This window comes from Lepus europaeus, chromosome 14 (assembly GCF_033115175.1).
Source record: "Lepus europaeus isolate LE1 chromosome 14, mLepTim1.pri, whole genome shotgun sequence".
Classification (NCBI taxonomy): Eukaryota; Metazoa; Chordata; class Mammalia; order Lagomorpha; family Leporidae; genus Lepus; species Lepus europaeus.
Genome location: NC_084840.1, coordinates 81,597,964 through 81,618,074, shown reverse-complemented (window position 1 = coordinate 81,618,074; position 20,111 = coordinate 81,597,964). Strand labels below are relative to the sequence as shown.

General features: G+C 36.4%; 1 protein-coding gene across 5 annotated transcripts in view; it reads right to left on the bottom strand.

The window, feature by feature from the left end:
• LOC133773605 (ankyrin repeat domain-containing protein 26-like) overlaps positions 1-14,244 on the bottom strand; it is a 112,632-nt gene extending 98,388 nt beyond the window's left edge. For 4 of the 5 annotated variants that reach the window (XM_062211051.1, XM_062211050.1, XM_062211055.1 and 1 more), the window contains exons 1-8: positions 14,128-14,244; positions 9,517-9,599; positions 9,115-9,208; positions 5,632-5,775; positions 3,929-4,011; positions 3,506-3,599; positions 1,555-1,625; positions 1,134-1,227 (exon numbers count right to left, since the gene is read on the bottom strand). In XM_062211051.1, the coding sequence (XP_062067035.1) occupies positions 1,134-1,227; positions 1,555-1,625; positions 3,506-3,599; positions 3,929-4,011; positions 5,632-5,775; positions 9,115-9,208; positions 9,517-9,599; positions 14,128-14,139 (675 nt within the window). In that variant the 5' untranslated portion in view covers positions 14,140-14,244. The remainder of the gene's footprint in view (positions 1-1,133; positions 1,228-1,554; positions 1,626-3,505; positions 3,600-3,928; positions 4,012-5,631; positions 5,776-9,114; positions 9,209-9,516; positions 9,600-14,127) is intronic. The other variant, XM_062211053.1, reaches the window with a different exon arrangement.
• Between the last annotated feature and the right edge of the window lie 5,867 nt (positions 14,245-20,111).

Here is a 20,111-nt window from a genome sequence, read left to right as displayed (position 1 = left end):
TTTTGAATGTTTACTTGCCTAACATATTTTAGTAGAATAATTTTGTAAAGGGATGTCTCTTGGTATTTTCACAGAAGACCTTTTATCAAAATACTCGCATCTCACACATATGACACTAATTTATCAAAGGTCTAGAGAAAAATAACCTTTCCTTGTTTCACAATTCATGAAAATGACTAGTCAATACAAATGTTCTAGATCCCTAGACAAAAGTATTTGTGTACTGCAACTAATCCCTTACCATTGATAGAGAAATTAAGTAGTAGCATCAAGAACTTCATTTTCAATACAGGAAATTACATGCAATCCTGAGTCTTACTTCTGATTTTAAGGAAAATGTGAATAACAGGAGAATCCTGCTTTTATGATCAATAGTTGCATGGTACTATTATATATCAATAAACTGGGATCCTTGATCACACACAAATCTTTTCTGAAATTGAACCACATCTATATAAAGGCTGACAATACAGACTAATGGGAAAAATTTGCTTCTGAACCTGCAGTGCTAGGAATATTATATACTGTGTATTACTCTGCTGAAGCAGTTCTCTGTTTTCCCTGACATCACTTTACTCCTAAAAATCCAGAGGAAAATGTATTCCTTTGAGGGAGAAGCTTGCATAAGGACCTAATATATATTCTAGAAATTTAAAAAGCAAAAATAATACATTTCAAAATTCCCTTGAAGACACCAGATTATAAAAGATATTCACAACGCTAGGTCAAATAATTATATTTGCTTGGTTTCACACTTATATATTTGCTTATATCACTTGGGACTCCAAGTAATAGCTATCCATCCGTGTCCATAGCAACATTATTAATAATAGCCCAAAGGTGGAAATAACTCAAAATCAAAAATGGATGAAAGTAGTATTCATAAAATTTGATTTTAGATATCATAGTTTTGAATTGAAACTTTACTACATGTATCATGCATTTTATGACATTAGTCAATTTCTTCCATAAAGCTAACTGGATTGGTACTGCAATAGCAAGTAATATCCATCTGAATATAACAAATATACCTGTCAGTGACACATTTTACCTTATCAAAAATATTCTTATATTTTCCTACTGGAGAAATAAAAACTCCTTCTACCATGGCAGAAATAAAGAAATGGACTTACTGAAGTCAGTCCCATGAGATTTTCCTGAAGGTGTGCAACTGCGCCTGTTAGTTTGCTGATTGTTTCTTTTAACTCAGAAATCTCACACTCATGCCTAAAATATACAATTAAAGAATTTATTCTCAGATCAATCTAAAAAGCACATAAGTGGATAATCTTAGGAAGTGCTACTAGGGAAAAGCATGAAAATTTAACAAGTAAATGATTTGCAACCCTATATCATTTCTATGTATATTTTTGAAGATAATTCACAACACTTAAAGAGTATGTAAAAAATATACACTTAAATACAAGTTGAAGTTGAACATTTTCCCTGACTTTACACAGATGTATTTATGACCATAAGTCCTCTATATATCATAATTTATGGCTTATGTGCATTATAGGGACCCATTATTTTGCATGGTCATTTAAAACATACGTTTCCAGGTGTTCTTTGGACTTTTCAGCACTTTTTATAGCTTCTTGGTATCGTGCCTCTGCTTCTTGCAACTAAAATGAAGAAATTTAAAAAATAGCTTTACTTTACTGGTAACTACAAATCTTCTCATTACCTGGTTTTGCAATGAAATCGCATTAGAACACAGCAACATCTCATCATCTGCACATTGGTCATTGTGCCGTTTGTGTGGTAAGAGTAGAGATGTGTTGTTGAAACAAGGACCATGTGGCTCCAAATCTAAAACACAGCTATCTGGGTCTGCAGTTATTATTATTGATTTCGTATTTCTATAATATTTGATAGTTTAGAGAGGTAGCATGCCAACAAAAGTGGTCCCCAACAGAAGTCACACTGAATCATTGTTCAACCATTGAAAACAGAATCCAAAGGGGACATAAAGGCCCAAATATATCCCCAGGACTACATAAAACTTTCATGAATTGTGCTAGGTAACAGTCTTCATTCCCCAACTGACAAGTTATAGATGACTCTTAGCAATATGAAGTGGGCAATGATCCTAAAATGCAACATATAGAGAGGATTCCTAGACTGAGTTGCACTTATCTTTGTGACCATTAGAGACATGTGAAAGCCACAGACTTGTAAATTTGGGAGGCTGTTGCTAAACCATGTTTCCCAAATCAGTTCTCTCCTTGGCTTCTTCTGCAAGCACTCTGAAGGTAGAATAAGCTTATATTTGGCTACCTGAGCTGCTGTATGCAGAGCATAAAGAGTATAAACCTATAAATCCCACCTTTAGCTATGTACTAAAAGAATGTCAATTCAGGATTTTTTTGTTAGTAACATTTTTATATTTGACAAATTCTCCTATATGAGAATTGAGTATTTTAATTTTGTAATTGTTTGCTTAAAATGCATTTAGAGTATAAGAATTATCCTAAAGTTTTATTCAGCTTAAGTCTATGCCTCCAAGATGAGATATTTAGTATGGGGCCATGTGTTTAATTTTTTCCAAACAACTGTGAGGCTAAAATATTTCAATCTATACAAGGAAAGGTGACATCCATCATAGATCTTCCCCAAGGAAAATTTACATTCAGAAAAAGATTATCTGACAAAAAAACCATACAAGACGTATAATGCTTAGATCTGGATTATGCTGCACAAATTGGATGGTCAACCACTGAAAAGAGTGGGGAAGTTTCCCAGGAAGAAAAGTCTGCTGAAAAAGGGGAAACTTTTTGCAGAGTCCAGAGAAATGACATTAGATGAACAGAATAGAGAAGACAGAAAGAGCAACGTGAAGAATCTTGGAGATGGAGAAACAGGCCCAGTGAACTCAGAATTCAATTAAACCCAATGGCAAGGGAGAAAAATATTATTTCCACACAGCAACTAGGAAATGAATGTTTCACAAAAGTGAAATAGGGGCTGCCATCACGGCATAGAGGGTAAAGCCACCCCCTGGGACACCAGCGCCTGTTCATGTCCTGCTTGTACCATTTCTGATCCTGTTCTCTGCTAATGGCCTATGGCTAGCAGCAGAAGGCCCCAGTGTGTGGGCCCCTGGCACCCGTGTGAGAGATCTTGAGGAAGTCCCTGGTTCCTGGCTTTAGCCTGGCCCAGCGTGGGTATTGCAGCCATGTTGGGTGAATCAGCAGATAGAAGAGCTCTTTCTCTCTGTGTCTCTTCACTTCTCATTGTAACTCTCTCAAATAAATAAACAAATCTCTAAAATATAGACATCACAATTTTAAATTGAAACCTTATTACCAATATCATTAACTTAATAAAAATTGATTTCTGTAAAACTAACTAGACTTGAACTGGTAGTAGCGAGTAAAAATGGTATGAATACACTAAACACAATTATCAATGAGGCTTTTCATATTATCAAAACATTCCTACAATTTTCTATTAGAAAGTAAAAATTCCATTCAGTAAGGCAGAAATTAAGAGTTGGACTTACTGAAGTTCGTCTGGTGAGATTTTCCTGAAGGTGTGCAATTGTGCTTGCTTGATTTTTGATTGTTTCTTTTAACTCGGAAACCTCACACTCAAGCCTAAAATGTACATTTAAAAATTTTTATTCTCACATCAGTCTAAAAGGTACATAAATGGATAATCTTAGGAAGCATCATTAGGGAAATTCATAAAAATTTAACAAGGAAATGATTGGCAATCCTATATCATTTCTATGTTTCTATTTGAGGATAATATGCATCGCCTAATGAGTATATAAAAAGTACACATTTCAATATGACCTGAAATTGAACATTTTTCCTGACTTCACTTAGATGTATTTATGACCTTAACTGTTCTATATATCATAGTTTATGGCTTGTGTGCATTATAAAGATTCATTAGGAGTCATTATTATTTTGCATGGTACTTTGAATTGTAGGTTTCCAGGTATTCTTTGGACTTTTCACAGCTGTTTAAAGCTTCTTGCTTTCGTGCCTCTGCTTCTTGCAACTAAAATGAAGAAATTAAAAAAAAGAAGCTTTACTTTACTGGTAACTTTACAAATCTTCTCATTATCTGGTTTTGCAATGAAATCGCATTAGAACACAGCAACATCTCATCATCTGCACATTGGTCATTGTGCCATTTGTGTGGTAAGAGTAGAGATGTGTTGTTGAAACAAGGACCATGTGGCTCCAAATTTAAAACATGGCTATCTGATCTACAGTTATTATTATTGACTTCATATTTCTGTAATATTTGATAGTTTAGAGATGGCATGCCAACAAAAGTGGTCTCCTACACAAGTCACAATGAATCATTGTTCAACCATTGAAAATCTCATCCAATAGAGAACATGAAAACCAAAATATATCCCCAATACTTCATAAGAATTTCACCAATTATGCTAGATAACTGTATTTTTCCCAACTCATAAGATAAAAATTACTGTGTCGTGGCACTATGTAGAGGACAATGTTCCTAAAGTACAACCCATGGAGGCTTCCTAGATTGATTTGTATATATCTTGCATGACCCCCAAAGACAGGCAAAAGCCCAAGAAAATCAACTTTCTCAAATCAGTTCAATCCTGAGCTTCTTTCACAAGCTCTCTTAGGGAAGACTAAGGTTATTCAATGTTGCTGTCAGAACATCTGTAGGCAGACCACAGATGGTTATAAAACTGTAAATCCTAGGTTTTTTTTTTTCATTTAAAACGATGTAAATTTAATTTTTTGCTTAATAACATACAAATATTTCATAAATTTTCCTCTAATGGAATTAAATACTTTAATGTTGCAATTATTTGCTTAAAATGCATTTAGAGTTATGTTGTAGCTTTGTTCATAATGCCTCAAAGAAGAAATATTTGGTATGGTGTATGTGTTCAATTTTATCCAAATGTCTGTGAGGTGAAAGTATTTTCAATCTATGCAAAGAAATCTGACATGCATAAAAAATCTTCTCTCCCAAGGAAAATTTACATTCTGGTTGTATTATCTGTCATGAATATAAATAAAATAATTGTAGCACAGGTCTTTATTATGCTTCAAAACATGGATGGCAAGAGTCAGGACTGTGAGAGTCAACAGTGTCACAGAAGGGAAAGTTTATTGACAAAAAAGAAACTTTGTGCTGGCTCTGAAGAATTTATTCTGAGATATATGAAAGTATCCACTTAAGTTTTGTAAACATTCACAAGTGAAAATAAGAAATATTTTTAAGAAATTTGTAATAAATATTACCTTCTGATTTTACCTTCCTTGTTTAACCATGGCAATTGATATCACAAAAAGTATTATCTAATAAAAAAGAACTTCCATAAGGTAAGATATATAACTTAACTTATAGGAAGGTAAACATTTTAAAAGAATGTAATAATAAGGAAAAATGAAAAAGTTAAGTGTGATAAGTATCATTATGTTTTTAAAACTGTTACATTAAATACATGAAATTTATTTCCTTTAGATAAAGAAAAAATTTTAAAAGTACATTGTTATCATAAAATTTGTCTACAATTGTAATGAAAATATTGAAGAGAGCTGTGGTTAGGGAAGGTCCTACCCTGAGACACTTATATTATTCTACCACCTACATCTTTCCTGTGGACACACTAAATATCATACGTACTTGTCTTCTCATTTCACCTAACTCATTCTTCAAACCATTTGTCTCCTGAAGCACCTTATTGCAACAACATGTCAGTGAAGCCTCTGATGTAGACTGTCTTCTCTGAGTTTTATCCCTTTGTTTTTGAAGGTGTTTCACATCTACCTGATAAAATATTTGTTAGTTAGATAAATGTTACAATATTAAATTCAATGGTGTATGCAAATAGTCCCATACTTGTGATAGTGTGACATATGACTTTTCATCTTTATGAAGGCACATAAGAGATACATTCCATAGGACACACAAGTTGAATCTTTTTCTAGGCTAGCAATATGCCATGCTGTACACTCTGAGAGTGCTGGACAACAGCAGTGAACTGCAGCTCCCAGGAAGCCACAAGATCACAATGGAAGTGACCAACACTTCACAGAATTTCGTATTGCAAAACGAGGATGTTGAGGTTAGGTGTTTAAATGTGCTCTTCATTTACATTTTCCAGTTAAGAATCTTGAGTTTAAGGGGCATCTGTGCTTTGAATAATATCACCACACAAATCAATTCCTCTTCTTTTCTTCATGTCTAGATACTCCTGTTGATTAATGAACGCAAGTAACACATAGGTGTTATCTTCCTGCCCAATTAGTGTTACGAAACTTACCCAGAAAACTCAGTTCACTATTTCTTCCCTGAAAAAACTGCAACATTTAAGCAACCTTCTGAAGTATCAGAGCTATGACTATATGAGAGATTGGTATAATTCTATAGTGTTGAATTATTTCCACCTCTAAATTTAGTAATGACATAATGACCTTTTTTTAAAAGATTTATTTTTATTTATTTGAAAGACAGAGTTACAAAGAGAGGTAGAGACAGAGAGAGAGGTCTTCCATCCACTCATTCACTCCCCAAATGGCTGTGAAGGCCAGAGCTCAGCCGATCCAAAGTCAGGAGCAGTAGATTCTTCCAGGTCTCCCACACTGGTCCAGGGTCTCAAAGACTTAGGTCTTCTTCTACTGCTTTCCCAGGCCATAGCAGAAAGCTGGATTGGAAGTAGAGCAGCTGGACTCAAACCAGCACTGATACGGGATACCACACTTCAGGCCAGGGCTTTAATCTGCTGCACCACAGCACCAGCCCACAGAGATACTTTCATTATCATTCTTAGGAACATAGCTCAGAAAAAGTGTTTCAGAACTAGAGATTTTAATGGCTTTTACAGTCCTCAACCAGGAGTGGGAACTTTTATTTTCTACCAATGGCTATTTGGAGAGTTATAAAATCATTCACTGGCCACACAAAATTAACTTAAAAATTAGCCTGTGGGGTCAGTGCTGTGGCATAGTAGGCTGAGCCTCTGCCTGCAGCACTGGCATCCCATGAATGTCTGTTCCTGTTCCAGCTGCTCTACTTCTGTCCCAGGTCCCTGCTAATGGCATGGGAAAGCAGTGGAAGATGCCCTAAGTGCTTGGCTTCTGGAATCATGTGGGAGACCTAGAAGAAACACCTGGCTCCTGATCAGCCCAGCTCTGGGCCATTTTGGTCATTTGTAGAGTGAACCAGCAGATGGAAGACCTCTCTCTCTGTCACTCCTGCTCTCTGTTAACTCTGCTTCTCCAATAAATAAATAAAACTAAAAAAAAAAAATAGCCTGCCATATTTGTATTGAATTTCAAGACCCAGGTTTGGTTGCCTTGACAGGGTCAGAGCAAATGATTAAGCAACTGCAAAATCCTCAACCCTGCACAAGACAACTCCAGTCTTCAACTCATTTCTTGATATGAGCTCCTACACCTCGCTCCTCTACCCAAAACATCACTGTGATTCATGACACGAGAGCTCTCATGACTCTGAAAACAGAGATCTGATGCCACATTAACAAACCACAGACAACAGCAATTATCTTTGTATTGGTCTTTTTATGCATAAATGATAAAAAATGAGCCTTGACATAAAAATATTGAATAAATGTATTGGAAAAATGTATAATGTACTTCACAAATATCAATGAGAAAATTAAATCCAATTTATTAATAATAGGAACCATTAAAGGATTCCTGAGAGATCATAAACACATCAACTGAGACTGAGAATCCATTAGGTTTAAAACAAATTGGCATGAATAAAAACCAATTTATATAAACTACAAATATATAAATATGGTACAAAGGAAAAGTTATGAGATATAGCATCAAAACTCGGATGAACTGTCTACATGACACATTTAATTGAATGTTAATTTCAAAGATACTTCCTGCTGGACTGAGCATTTCTATTGACTCTATCATAGTCTTAAAGTGTGTTAAGATGTGGCCAGCACTGTGGCATAGCAGGGGAGGCCACCGCCTGCAGAGCCAGCATCCCATGTGGTTGCCAGTTCAAGACCTGACTGCTCTACTTCCAATACATCTCTCTGCTATGGCCTGGGAAAGCAGTGGGGGATGGCCCAAGGCCTTGGGCCCCTGCACCCCCACATGGGAGACCTGGAAGATGCTCCTGGCTCCTGGCTTCAGATCGGCACAGCTCTGGCCGTTGTGGCCATCTGGAGAGTGAACCATCAGATGGAAGACCTCTCTCTTTCTCTCCCCCCCTCTCTCTCTCCCCCTCTCCCCCTTTTCGCCTCTCCCCCTTTCCCTCTCCCTCTCTCTGACTCTCCTGCTCTCTTTGTGTAACTGTGACCTTCAAGTAAAATAAATAAATCTTAAAAAAATAAAGTGTGTTAAGATGAAGATTGCAATGTGATTATTTCCCAAGTATGGAATTAATTACTACTGTTTGTATGTATCAGTATCAATGACTTCCTTACCTCAAAACTTCAGAAGTGGAACAGTGTCTTTACCTTAAATATCTCTTGGGTTTTTTAATTCCTGAATATAATGGTATTATTTAGCTGATAAGCAGATACAGTTATGAGCTATATGGTTTTATATTCAATATGTAGCCATAATCAAATCTAACTGCATTTTCTTTCAGGGAGTTTAAAATCACTTTATTGTCCCTGGTACTTATAATTCCCTGTACCTTGTGATTTTCATATTCACTCCATTTTAAAATGCAGCTGCTTTGAATTGTAGCCCCATGCTTTCCTAGTCCTTTTAAAATTGTTTGAGTTCCTTTATTCAAGTCATCAACTAACTCCAAAGACCAATTCTATAATTTGAGCCTTGTCCACTTTACTGAGGTCATTTTTACTTTATCTCTTACTTCCATTTACTTCTCATAGACTGTATCTTCAACCACACACTCATAAGCACTCACTTTACGAGGATTACTTTTAGAGACAGTCTGTTTTGTACTTGCTATGTTGGTTCTTATGGATGTGTCTTTGAAACTAATGTTGTTTTCTAATCTGTGGGGCAGCATCACCCTAAGGATGTTGAAGAGCATAGGAATACATTAAATTATTTATTGATGACGCTTTTCACATTATCAAAAATTTTCTCACAATTTTCAATTAGAAACTAAAAACTCCATGCGCTAAGGCAGACATGGAGATGGACTTACTAAAATTAGTCTTGTGAGATTTTCCTGAAGATGTTCAATTGTGCCCTCTTGTTTTTTGATTATTTCCTTCAACTTGGAATTTTCACATTCAAGCCTAAGATGTAATTAAAAATCGTTATTCGCACATAACCTAAAGAGACACATAACTGAAGAATCACCAACATATTACAAGCAAAGTTCATAAAAATTTAACAAGCAAATGATTGGTGACAGTGTATCAGTTTTAGGTGTGTTTTTTGGATAATGTACCATATTTAAATATGTATATAAAAGTATACATTTAATACACCTTAAAGCTAACATTTCCCTCACTTCACATAAATGTATTTAGATCAAAACTGCTCTATATATCATAGTTTACATCTTAAATGGTTTATAAAGACTCATTATTTTGCATGGTACTTTGAATTGCAGATTGTCAGATGTTCTTTTGACTTTTCAACACTGTTTTCAAATTCCTGGTGTCGTGCTTCTGCTTCTTGGAACTAAAAGGAAGAAATAAAGAAACACAAACTTTATTAGTACCTTTTAAAAATCACTTCATTATCTGGTTTTACAATGAAATTGTATTAGAGCACAGTAACATCTCATCACTTGCACATTATTCATTACTATGTTTGTATTGTAATGGCAGAGATGAGTTCTTGAAACAGGGATTATATGCCTCACATCCAAAACATTACTATCTGCTCTAGATTTATTACTATTTTTTTTTGACAGGCAGAGTGGACAGTGAGAGAGAGACAGAGAGAAAGGTCTTCCTTTTGCCGTTGGTTCACCCTCCAATGGCCGCCGCGGTAGGCGCGCTGCGGCCGGCACACCGCGCTGATCCGATGGCAGGAGCCAGGTGCTTCTCCTGGTCTCCCATGGGGTGCAGGGCCCAAGGACTTGGGCCATCCTCCACTGCACTCCCTGGCCACAGCAGAGAGCTGGCTTGGAAGAGGGGCAACCGGGACAGGATCGGTGCCCGGACCGGGACTAGAACCCGGTGTGCCGGCGCCGCAAGGCGGAGGATTAGCCTAGTGAGCCACGGCGCCGGCCTAGATTTATTACTATTGATTTCATGCTCCAGTAACATTTCATAGAGAGGTGGCATGCCAATGAAATTGGTCCCAAACACATTTCACACCAAATCTTTGCTTTCGCCATTGGAAATGGAATCCAATGGGGAACATGACGTCCAAAGTACTGCATAAAACTTTCATTAATTACAGTAAGTGACAGCATTATTTTACCCACAAGTTAAAGATTACTGCCTCTTGGTTCTACATCATGGGCAACAAGGCTAAAATACAACACACAGAGGATTCCTAGATTGAGCTGCAAACATCTTATGTGACCACCAGAGACAGGTGAAAGCCACACCTACAAATACTGGAATCTATGGTTAAATCAAGTTTCTCAAATCAGATTATTCCTGTGCTTCTTTAGCAAGCAATCTGAGGGTAGAGTAAGGTTATTATAATTTTCCCTATGAGAATTGCTATAGGCAGAACATAAAGGCCTATGGGATTTTAAATCTCATTTTTGGCTATATATTAAAGGAATGTACATTTAGATTCTTCTCCTCAGTGAATAACATATGAATATTTGATAGATAGATTCTCTACTGGAGTCAAATATTTTAATTTTGTATTCATTTGCATAAAAGTCATTTAGAGTATTAGAGTTATCCTGAAGCTTTATTCATAATGCTTATGTTAATGTCTTAAAGAAAAAAATTGTTATGGTATAGTGGGTTTAATTTTATCCTAACAACTGTGAAGCTAAAATATTTTACTAGGAAAAGTGAGGGAAAAACGACAGGCAGAATAGATCATGCCCCCCAAGAAAAAATTATATTCAGAGATTATCTGCCATGAAAATAAACAAATGTAGTATTAAGGGCTAAATTATTCTGCACAAACTTGATGACAAGCACAGGAAAGAGTGAGGACTCTTGAGATTCAAGTCTCACAAGAGGAAAAGCCTACTGACAAAAGGGAAACTTTGTGTTTTGTCTGAAAAAAGAGGTTAGATGAACAGAAACTAAACAGAAAGAGCAGCAAGAAAAAGTTGGAAAGATTGGGAAATATGCCCAGTGAACTCAGAGTTTGATTAAATTCAGTGGTAAGGAAGGAAAAAGTATTTCCACACAACTTGAAAAAGAATGTTTCAAAAAAGTACAAAGAGGGCATTGGAATCATGGCGTAGCAGGTAAAGCCACTGCCTGCCATCACTGGCATCCCTAATGAGTGCTGGCAGGTGTCCTGGTTTTTCCACTTATAAGCCAGCTCCCTGCTCATGGCCTGGGGAAAACTGCAGAAGATGGCCAAAACGTAGGCCCCCATCACCCACGTGGGACCTGGATGAAGCTCCTGGATCCTGGAGTTGCCTACCCTCTTCCCAAACATCACAGCCCTCTGGGGAGTGAATCAACAGATGGAGCTTCTCACTCACTGTCTCTGTCTCTCAATCTCTCTAACTCTTTTAAATAAATAAATCTTTTAAAAATTAAAAAATGGAAATTGAAACAACTTAAATATTCGTAATAGGTGAATGGACAGTTCATAAGCATAATAGTCTTCTACTACAGAACAAATTTACTTGACAAAATATTAATATATACTAAAGCATGGATGAGGATTAAAAATTGTTTACTAAGTAAATGAATCCAGCCACACATGGCTACACATTAGAAAACTCTGTTTATATAAAATTTAAATTTGGAAAGAAAAGGAAAATCTTTGAAGACAAATCTCAGAATGGTGTGTGCATAAGTCTAGGGGAGACAGAGCAAATAAAGGGGTGATTGATGCATGTGTGTTATAGGCTCTCTTTTCAAGTTGATCAATGTATTCTAAAATTGATGTGGTAGGGGTTACATAACTTCGGGTATCTAATGAAGGACACCAGATTTTATTAGTTTCAGTGGGTGAACTCTGTTATAAGAAACAAGTGAGGCCGGTGCCGTGGCTTAACAGGCTAATCCTCCGCCTTGCAGCACCGGCACACCGGGTTCTAGTCCTGGTTGGGGCGACGGATTCTATCCTGGTTGCCCCTCTTCCAGGCCAGCTCTCTGCTATGGCCCGGGAAGGCAGTGGAGGATGGCCCAAGTGCTTGAGCCCTGCACTCCATGGAAGACCAGGAGAAGCACCTGGCTCCTGGCTTCGGATCAGCATGATGTGCCGGCCGCAGCGGCCATTGGAGGGTGAACCAACGGCAAAAAGGAAGACCTTTCTCTCTGTCTCTCTCTCTCACTATCCACGCTGCCTGTCAAAAAAAAAAAGTGAAGATACTTTTAAAATTTTGCACAAAAATGGACTTAATAAGTGAGTTAGAGTGCAAAAGTTTAAAAAATAAACGTGCATGTTTTCACTGTGAACATTTCTTAAGAACTTCATGGAGTTAGAAATTTGCCAGGGGATTCCAATACAATCCCATCAAGGTGGCATGTACCAATGCCATCTCACTAATCCAAGTGATCAATTTTAGTTCACAATTGATCATACTGATAGGTCTAAGAGTCAAAGGGATCACACAAACAAGACTAGTGTCTGCTAATACTAACTGATAGAATTAAAAAGGGAGAGAAGGATCCAACATGGGAAGCAGGATACACAGCAGACTCATAGAATGGCAGATGTCCTAAACAGCACTCTGGCCTCAGAATCAGCCCTTAAGGCATTCAGATCTGGCTGAAGAGCCCATGACAGTATTTTAGCCATGGAAAGCCAAGACACTCTGGGAAAAAAAAAATAGGACCTAAATGAAAGATCTCTGCAAGTGAGATTCCAGTGGAAAGAACGGGGCCATCAAAGAAGGAGGTACCTTTCTCTGAAGGGAGGAGAGAACTTCCACTTTGACTATGACCTTGTCTAAATAAGATCGAAGTCAGTGAACTCAACAGGCTTCCATAGCCTTGGCAATTCATGACTAGAGCCTAGGGAGATTACTGATGCCATAAACAAGAGTGTCAAATTGTTAAGTCAACAACAGAAGTCACTGTGTACTTACTCCTCTTGTAGGATCTCTGTCCTTAAATGTGTTGTCCAATGTGAAGTAATGCTATAATTAGTACTCAAACAGTATTTTACACTTTATGTTCTGTGTGGGTGCAAACTGATGAAATCTTTACTTACTATATACTAAATTGATCTTCTGTATATACAGATAATTGAAAATGAATCTTGATGTGAATGGAATGGGAGAGGGAGTGGGAGATGGGAGGGGTGCGGGTGGGAGGGAAGTTATGGGGGAGAAAAAGCCATTGTAATCCATAAACTGTACTTTGGAAATTTTTATTTACTAAATAAAAGTTAAAAAAAAGGAAAAAAAAAGAACTTCATGAAGACCCATAGCATCTCAATAAATCAATTTTAAAAACACAGTGAGACATTATCAAATTGATTTAATTATATTTTCAGATTATATCCTACACATGATCTGAACATTTACATGTATAAGTATGTGTGTTCATAAACATATGCTATATAAGGAGAAAATGCATATTTCTTCAGATTATTACCCAATCAAGATATTTGCATTTTCAGAAAAGTATAACTAAATTTTTGTGGAATTTACTTTTAAACACATGAAATTAAACACATAAGTTTTGTATCCTTTCATATAAGTGAAAATAAGAAGAGAATTGTTTGGAAAACTATACTAAATTTTAACTTCTAATTTTATCTACCCTGTTTGACCACAGCAACTGATACAACAAAAAGGTGTTATCTAACAGAAAAAGGTCTCTAACATCCATGAAAAGTGATGTACAATTCTCAATCTACTAAAAGGTAAATATTATTATTTTTAAATTTATTTGTTATACAGGCTTCATATATTTTAAAAATAATGTAATTATTAGTAAAATGGGTAGATTGAAAGAGTTTAAAGTACACTGTAATGACACAATTGTACTAAACTTGCAAGGGCAATAATAAAGAATTCTGTGGTTACTGAAGCGTGTTTCCTAAGACATTATTCATCCAGCTAAATGTTTCCTGTTGACATGTTAAATATCACACTTACCTGTCTTTGCATTTCACCTAATTTATTCTTCAAATCATTTATTTCATGTGATATACATCCCAGCGAAGTCTCCGAGGTAGACTCTCTTTTCTGAGTTTTGTCAATTTGTTTTCCAAGGTGTTTCACACCTACCTGTTAGAGTATTTCTGTTACTATTTTATAAATCACCTTATTTTTATATAATGCCTATAATACTAAATTCAAGGATACCTACATCAGTCCCATACTTGTGGTAGCTTATAACTTTTTATCTTTAGGATGGCGCATAAGTGATACACATTCCATAGGATACACACTTTAAATCTTTTCCTAAGCTACCAATATGCCATTTTGTACCATCTCAGAGTACTGGGCAACAGCAGTGAACTGCAGCTCCCAGACAACCACACAATCACAATGGAAATGACCAACACTTAATACTGTACTGTGTTACAAAGCTAGGATGTTGAGGCTAGATGTATTAAGTGCATTTTCTACTCATGTTATTTTCCTGTTTACAATGAGTTTATCAGGGGATCACCTTATCAAATGCCAAGGAGTATCTCTGCTTTGAGTAATATCCCATGTATCAATTCCCCCTTCTTTTCATGTCTAGACATTCCTGTTGATTACTGAGCTCAAGTAACACAAAATGCTATATTCCTACACAAACAGTATTACATTGCCTAAGCAAGAAATGTAGTTTATTGTTTCTCCTGATCAATTGGCATTTAGCAACCTACTGAAGTACCACAGCATTGAGTATGTACTGGTGTGGATCTAGTGTTGAATTGTTTCCATTTGCAAATTTAATAACTCGAGTTCTACTCATTCTCAATTCTATGCTCAAAGCCTTTTGAAAGAGTCTTATCTCAGAAAAAGAGTGAAATTCTAAAGGCCTTAAGGCCCCAGGCTATGGATAGGAATCTTTCTCTCCCAAGAGACATTTGGTTCTTGATAGCATCATTCATGAACCATGTGAAGTTATCAGCTCAAAAATTAGCTTGATATATTTGTATCAAATTTCATGACCCATGTGTGTGGCCTTGGCAGGGTCATATCAAATGATTAGGTAGGGGCTGGCACTGTGGCATGGTGGGTGGGGCTGCTGCCTGTGGTACTAGTATCCCATGTGGATGCCGGTTGAAGTCCTGGCTACCCCCTTCTGATCCAGCTCTCTGCTGTGGCCTGGGAAAGCAGTGAGGATGGCCCAAGTCCTTGGGCCCCTGCACATGTGTGGGAGACCTAGAAGAAGCTCCACCTCCTGGCTTTGTATTGGCACAGCTCTGGCTTTTGCAGCCAACTGGAGACTGAACTAGCAGATGGAGGGTCTCTCTCTCTCTCTCTCCCTCTCCTCTCCTTTTCTCTCTGTGTAGCTCTTTCAAATAAATAAATACATTTTTAAAAACAACGATTACACAGTGGATGATCCCCAACACTGCTCTAGGGAAACCTGGTCTTCAAACTCCTTCCTGATATCAGTTCCTGCAACACTCTTCGCTTTCTCACACAACTCTTAGTCATTAATCATGAGAGTTTCATATACCTCTGAAACTGGAGATCCAATGCCTAATCTATGAGTCACAGTACAGTCTTTGTACTGAACAAGTTAAACACAAACAACAGGAATGGAGTGTTGAAATGAAAACAAGCAAATTATTTGTTTCACTTTGTGTTACTACGTGGAGGCAAACTGTTGAAATCTTTACTTAATATATGCTAAATTGATCTTCTGTATATAAAGAGAATTGAAAATGAATCTTGATGTGAATGGAAGGGGAGAGGGAGCGGGAGGGGGAGGGTTGCGGGTGGGAGCGAAGTTGGGGGGGGAAGCCATTGCAATCCATAAGCTGTACTTTGGAAATTTATATTCATTAAATAAAAGTTTAAGAAAAATAAAAATGTCCAAAATGAAATGTAAAGTATCAATGACTAAATGAAAGTGGATTTGGTAAGAAAATCCAAATTTTTGCAAAGTCCAGAATTTATTAGGAGATTCCATTGAAGAATGACCCACATCAATTGATACTGAGACATCTTCATGTTTAAGACAAATTGGCATGAATGAAAATAAAATTACACCATCTAAAATCATAAAAAGGGGGCCAGCACTGTGGCATAGTGGGTAAAGCCACCAGTTGCATTGGCAACATCTCATATAGGTGGCAGTTCATGTCTTGGCTGCCCCATTTCTGACTCAGCTCTCTGCCATGGCCTGGGGAAGCGGTAGATGGTCCAAGTCCTTGGGCTGCTGTCCCCATATGGGGGACCTGGGAGAAGTTTCTGGCTCCTGGCTCTTGGCTTTGGAATGGCCCAGCTCCAGCCATTGAGGCCATTTGTGGAGTGATCCAGCGGATGGAGGTTCCTTCCTCTCTATCTCTCTGCCTCTGCCTTTCTGTAACTCTGCCTTTCAAATAAATCACATATCTATATGCAAATATATACATATATAGATATGTAAAGCTCAAAGGAAAAGTATTGTCAGATGCAAAATCTATGCTTTAGTTCATCAGGACATGTAGGGGGAACTGTCAAGGCAACCCAGCAAACTGAATGTTTAAATTCCTAATAAGCCTTCTGTGAATGAGCATTTCTGTCAACATCATCAGAGTTAAAATATGCCATGATAAAGGCATGAAAATTAATATTTAGGAGTATAAAATCCTTTTTATGAGTCTATATGTATGAGCACTAACAATTTTCTAACTTAAAATTTCACTGGTAGAACAGTGTCTTTAAGTAAAATATTGCCTAGGACCATCTTTTTTCCCCCTGGAGACAAAGTATGTTTCTGAGCTATTGAGCACACACTTTTTTAAATTACCTGGCTCTGTATGTGACCATATTCAGCTATAACTGATTCATAGACTTGGTGCATTTTAAATTATTAAATTATTTGATTTGTGCTGGTATAGCTTTTATTTTTGGTTCCGATTTAATATCAATGTCCCTTTCAAATGCAGAAGCCTTCAAATTTTAGTCCTTTTTCAAATCCTTTAAAGATGTTCTCACTATTCCTTAAATACCATGCCTTCAGATCAGACTGCTTAGAAATGTTTCCTCTTTATTAAGCTCATCTTTAATCTCCTTCTTCACTACTCACAGATGACATACTGAATCACACAATAACATTCACATAATGTAGACAACTCAAATTTTGAACTTTATGTTGATTCTTATCAGTATATCTTTGAGTGAAACGTTGTTTTCTCATCTTAGGGGTAAGTTCATTCATAGGATGTTGACCAGAATAGTTTGTGTTGTTTGCTTTTCTAAGGCAAATCTTTCACAAGGGCCAGATTATGGTTTCTCTGTGCTTTCTTTTTAATAGTTCTCTCTTCTATAGAGATATGACCCTAAGGAAGCCTTCTGAGATTGTTTCCAGATATGTTCAACTACATCAATTATAGCCAACTGGAGCTAGGTCTACTTCCCAAAGCAGATTCTTCACTTCAAAATTGTGTCCACGAAATATCTTACTCAAGGTACTCTCTGGTAGAGATATACATGGGAAGAGAACCTTTGGCAAAATTAGAAACTACTGATTGTGTTGGTTGAAAGCTGTTTCTTATTTAACTTTTGATTTATAGTTACTAAGGATTCTAATAGATTATGAATTAACTTTTCTACATGGATTTAGAGAAAATCACGAATTGGGAACAAGGACAGTTATAAATGTAGATTAACTGCATCAAATTTTGAGTGTCTACGTTTTTAGCATATTTCTGTATGACAACTGTGTAAAGGGATACCTCCTGGCATTTTCAATCACAGAAGTCCACACATATCAACATAATGTCATGTCATATATAGGGAACTATTTTATTATAGGTCTAGTTAAATAATCTTTCAAAGTTCTCTAAGTCATGAGAAAGACCAGTCAACCCACATTTCTAGATCTCTAATTATGTGTATCTGTACAGTTCAATTGTACTGCAGCCATTTTGCTTTCAACCCTTAGTAGAATCAGCTGTCTTACTGCTCAATATTAGAGCACCCATGCAATCCACAATTACTTCTGCTAAAGAGACAACATGAATCACAAGAGAATCCTGCTGTCTTGATAAATAGTTACATAGTACTCAATAAATATCAGTAAAGTAGGATCTTGGACTACACATGAATCTTTATTACATTTAAGTAAGTTTTTGTAAAGGCTGATGAACACAGATCAACTAGGAGAACTTGTTTTCCTGAACTTCTAGCGTTCAGAGCAGAGTTATTACTCAATAAGGTGATACTAGAATGGTCATTTTTTTTTCACTTTTCTCTGATATCTCCTTCTTTTCAACATCCAAAGAGGAAAACACATTCCCAGCAGGAAAAAAAGTTAATGCAATTACTTGCTATCCTTCTGGATAAGGAATAAAACATAAAATCAATAGTAATTATTTCCCATAATCCTACTGTATACTTTTGATTTCAAAAGAAATTCAGAACTCCAAATTTAATAGCCAGTTGCTTCTTAGCATCTTAGGAAATAAGAACTATTAAATTTTAGAAACTATTAAATAGTCTAGAAAATATTAACAGTGATTCCAAGTGACAGATGTATACCAGTGTCCACAGCAGCATTACACATGGAAGTCAAAAGGCGTAAATAATCCAATGTTTACCAGTGAATTAAGAGTTATACAAAATGTAACATACTCAAATATTGCTTTCAGATTACAAAATTTAAATTAAAACCTTATTAGCAGAATCATTAAAGTTATAAATTCAAGTGTGTCTATAAAAAGTTAAAAATATTTATTTATACTACCTAGAGCAAGTAAGATCCTTACGAATATGGTGAATGCATTTATCAGGGGTAGAGAATGTAATCTTTATAAGAAAAGGCTGCTGTGGCTCACATACAACTGGGTGAATTTCCTGGAGACATCAATTCCTGGACCCCACTGACTTTGAGTCTGACCTGCAGGGTTGGTAGGTGGCAGATGGCTTCATTGCTGAATTTAACCAAAAGTTAAAGAAGAACCATTCCCAATTCTTTTTAAATTGCTCAAAACAACTGAAAGGGATGCAATCATCCCAAAGTCCTAGGAGGGCAGCATCACCTTAATTCCAAAACCAGAAAAAGCACACACAAAGAAAGAGAACTATAGACCAAAATCCCTTATGAACATAGATGCCAAAATCTTCAGCAAAATGCTAGCTAATCTAATCAAAAACACATTAAAAGGATTGTTAAACTATACTAAGCAAGATTAACCCTTGGTATGCAGAGATGGTTCAACATAAACAACACAATAAACATGATATATTATGTTAACAAATGGATAAATAAAATCCTTAGGTTTATCTTGATACAGATAAAGAATTTAATAAAATACAATGACTTTTCATCATAGAAACCTTAAGCAAACTGGGTATAGTAGAAACATATCTCAACACAAGGCAGTATATGAGAAACCAACGGCAAGCAACATATTGAATGGAACAACACCCAAAGAATTTCCACTAAGATTTAGAACAAGAACAAGAATGCCCACTTTCACCATAGAAAAGCAACACACAAAAATCAACAGCCTTTGTATAAAAAATGCCATGACTATACAAAGATCTTCTACCATCAATCCCATTCACAAGAGCTACAAAAATTTAACAGCCTTGGGGTACAACTAACCAAAGATAGAAAACATCTGTACAGTAAAACTCACAAAACATTAAGGAAAGAAATAGAAGACACAAAAAATTGAACAAAATCTCCCATATTCACTAATTGGAAGAATGAATACCATCAAAATGTCCATGCTACTCAAAGAAATTCACACATTCAATGTGATCCCTATCAAGATAACAAACGTGTTCTCTCATATCCAGAAAAAAATGACCTAAAACACATGTGGAATCCCAAAAAACTCCAAATAGCTAAACCAATTGCACAAAATAAAAACAAAGCTGGAGGCATCATGATACAGGATTGGAAGACATATTACAGGGCAGTTATTATCAAAAAAGGCTGGTGCTGGCACAATAATAGACAGGTAGAAAAATGAAACAGA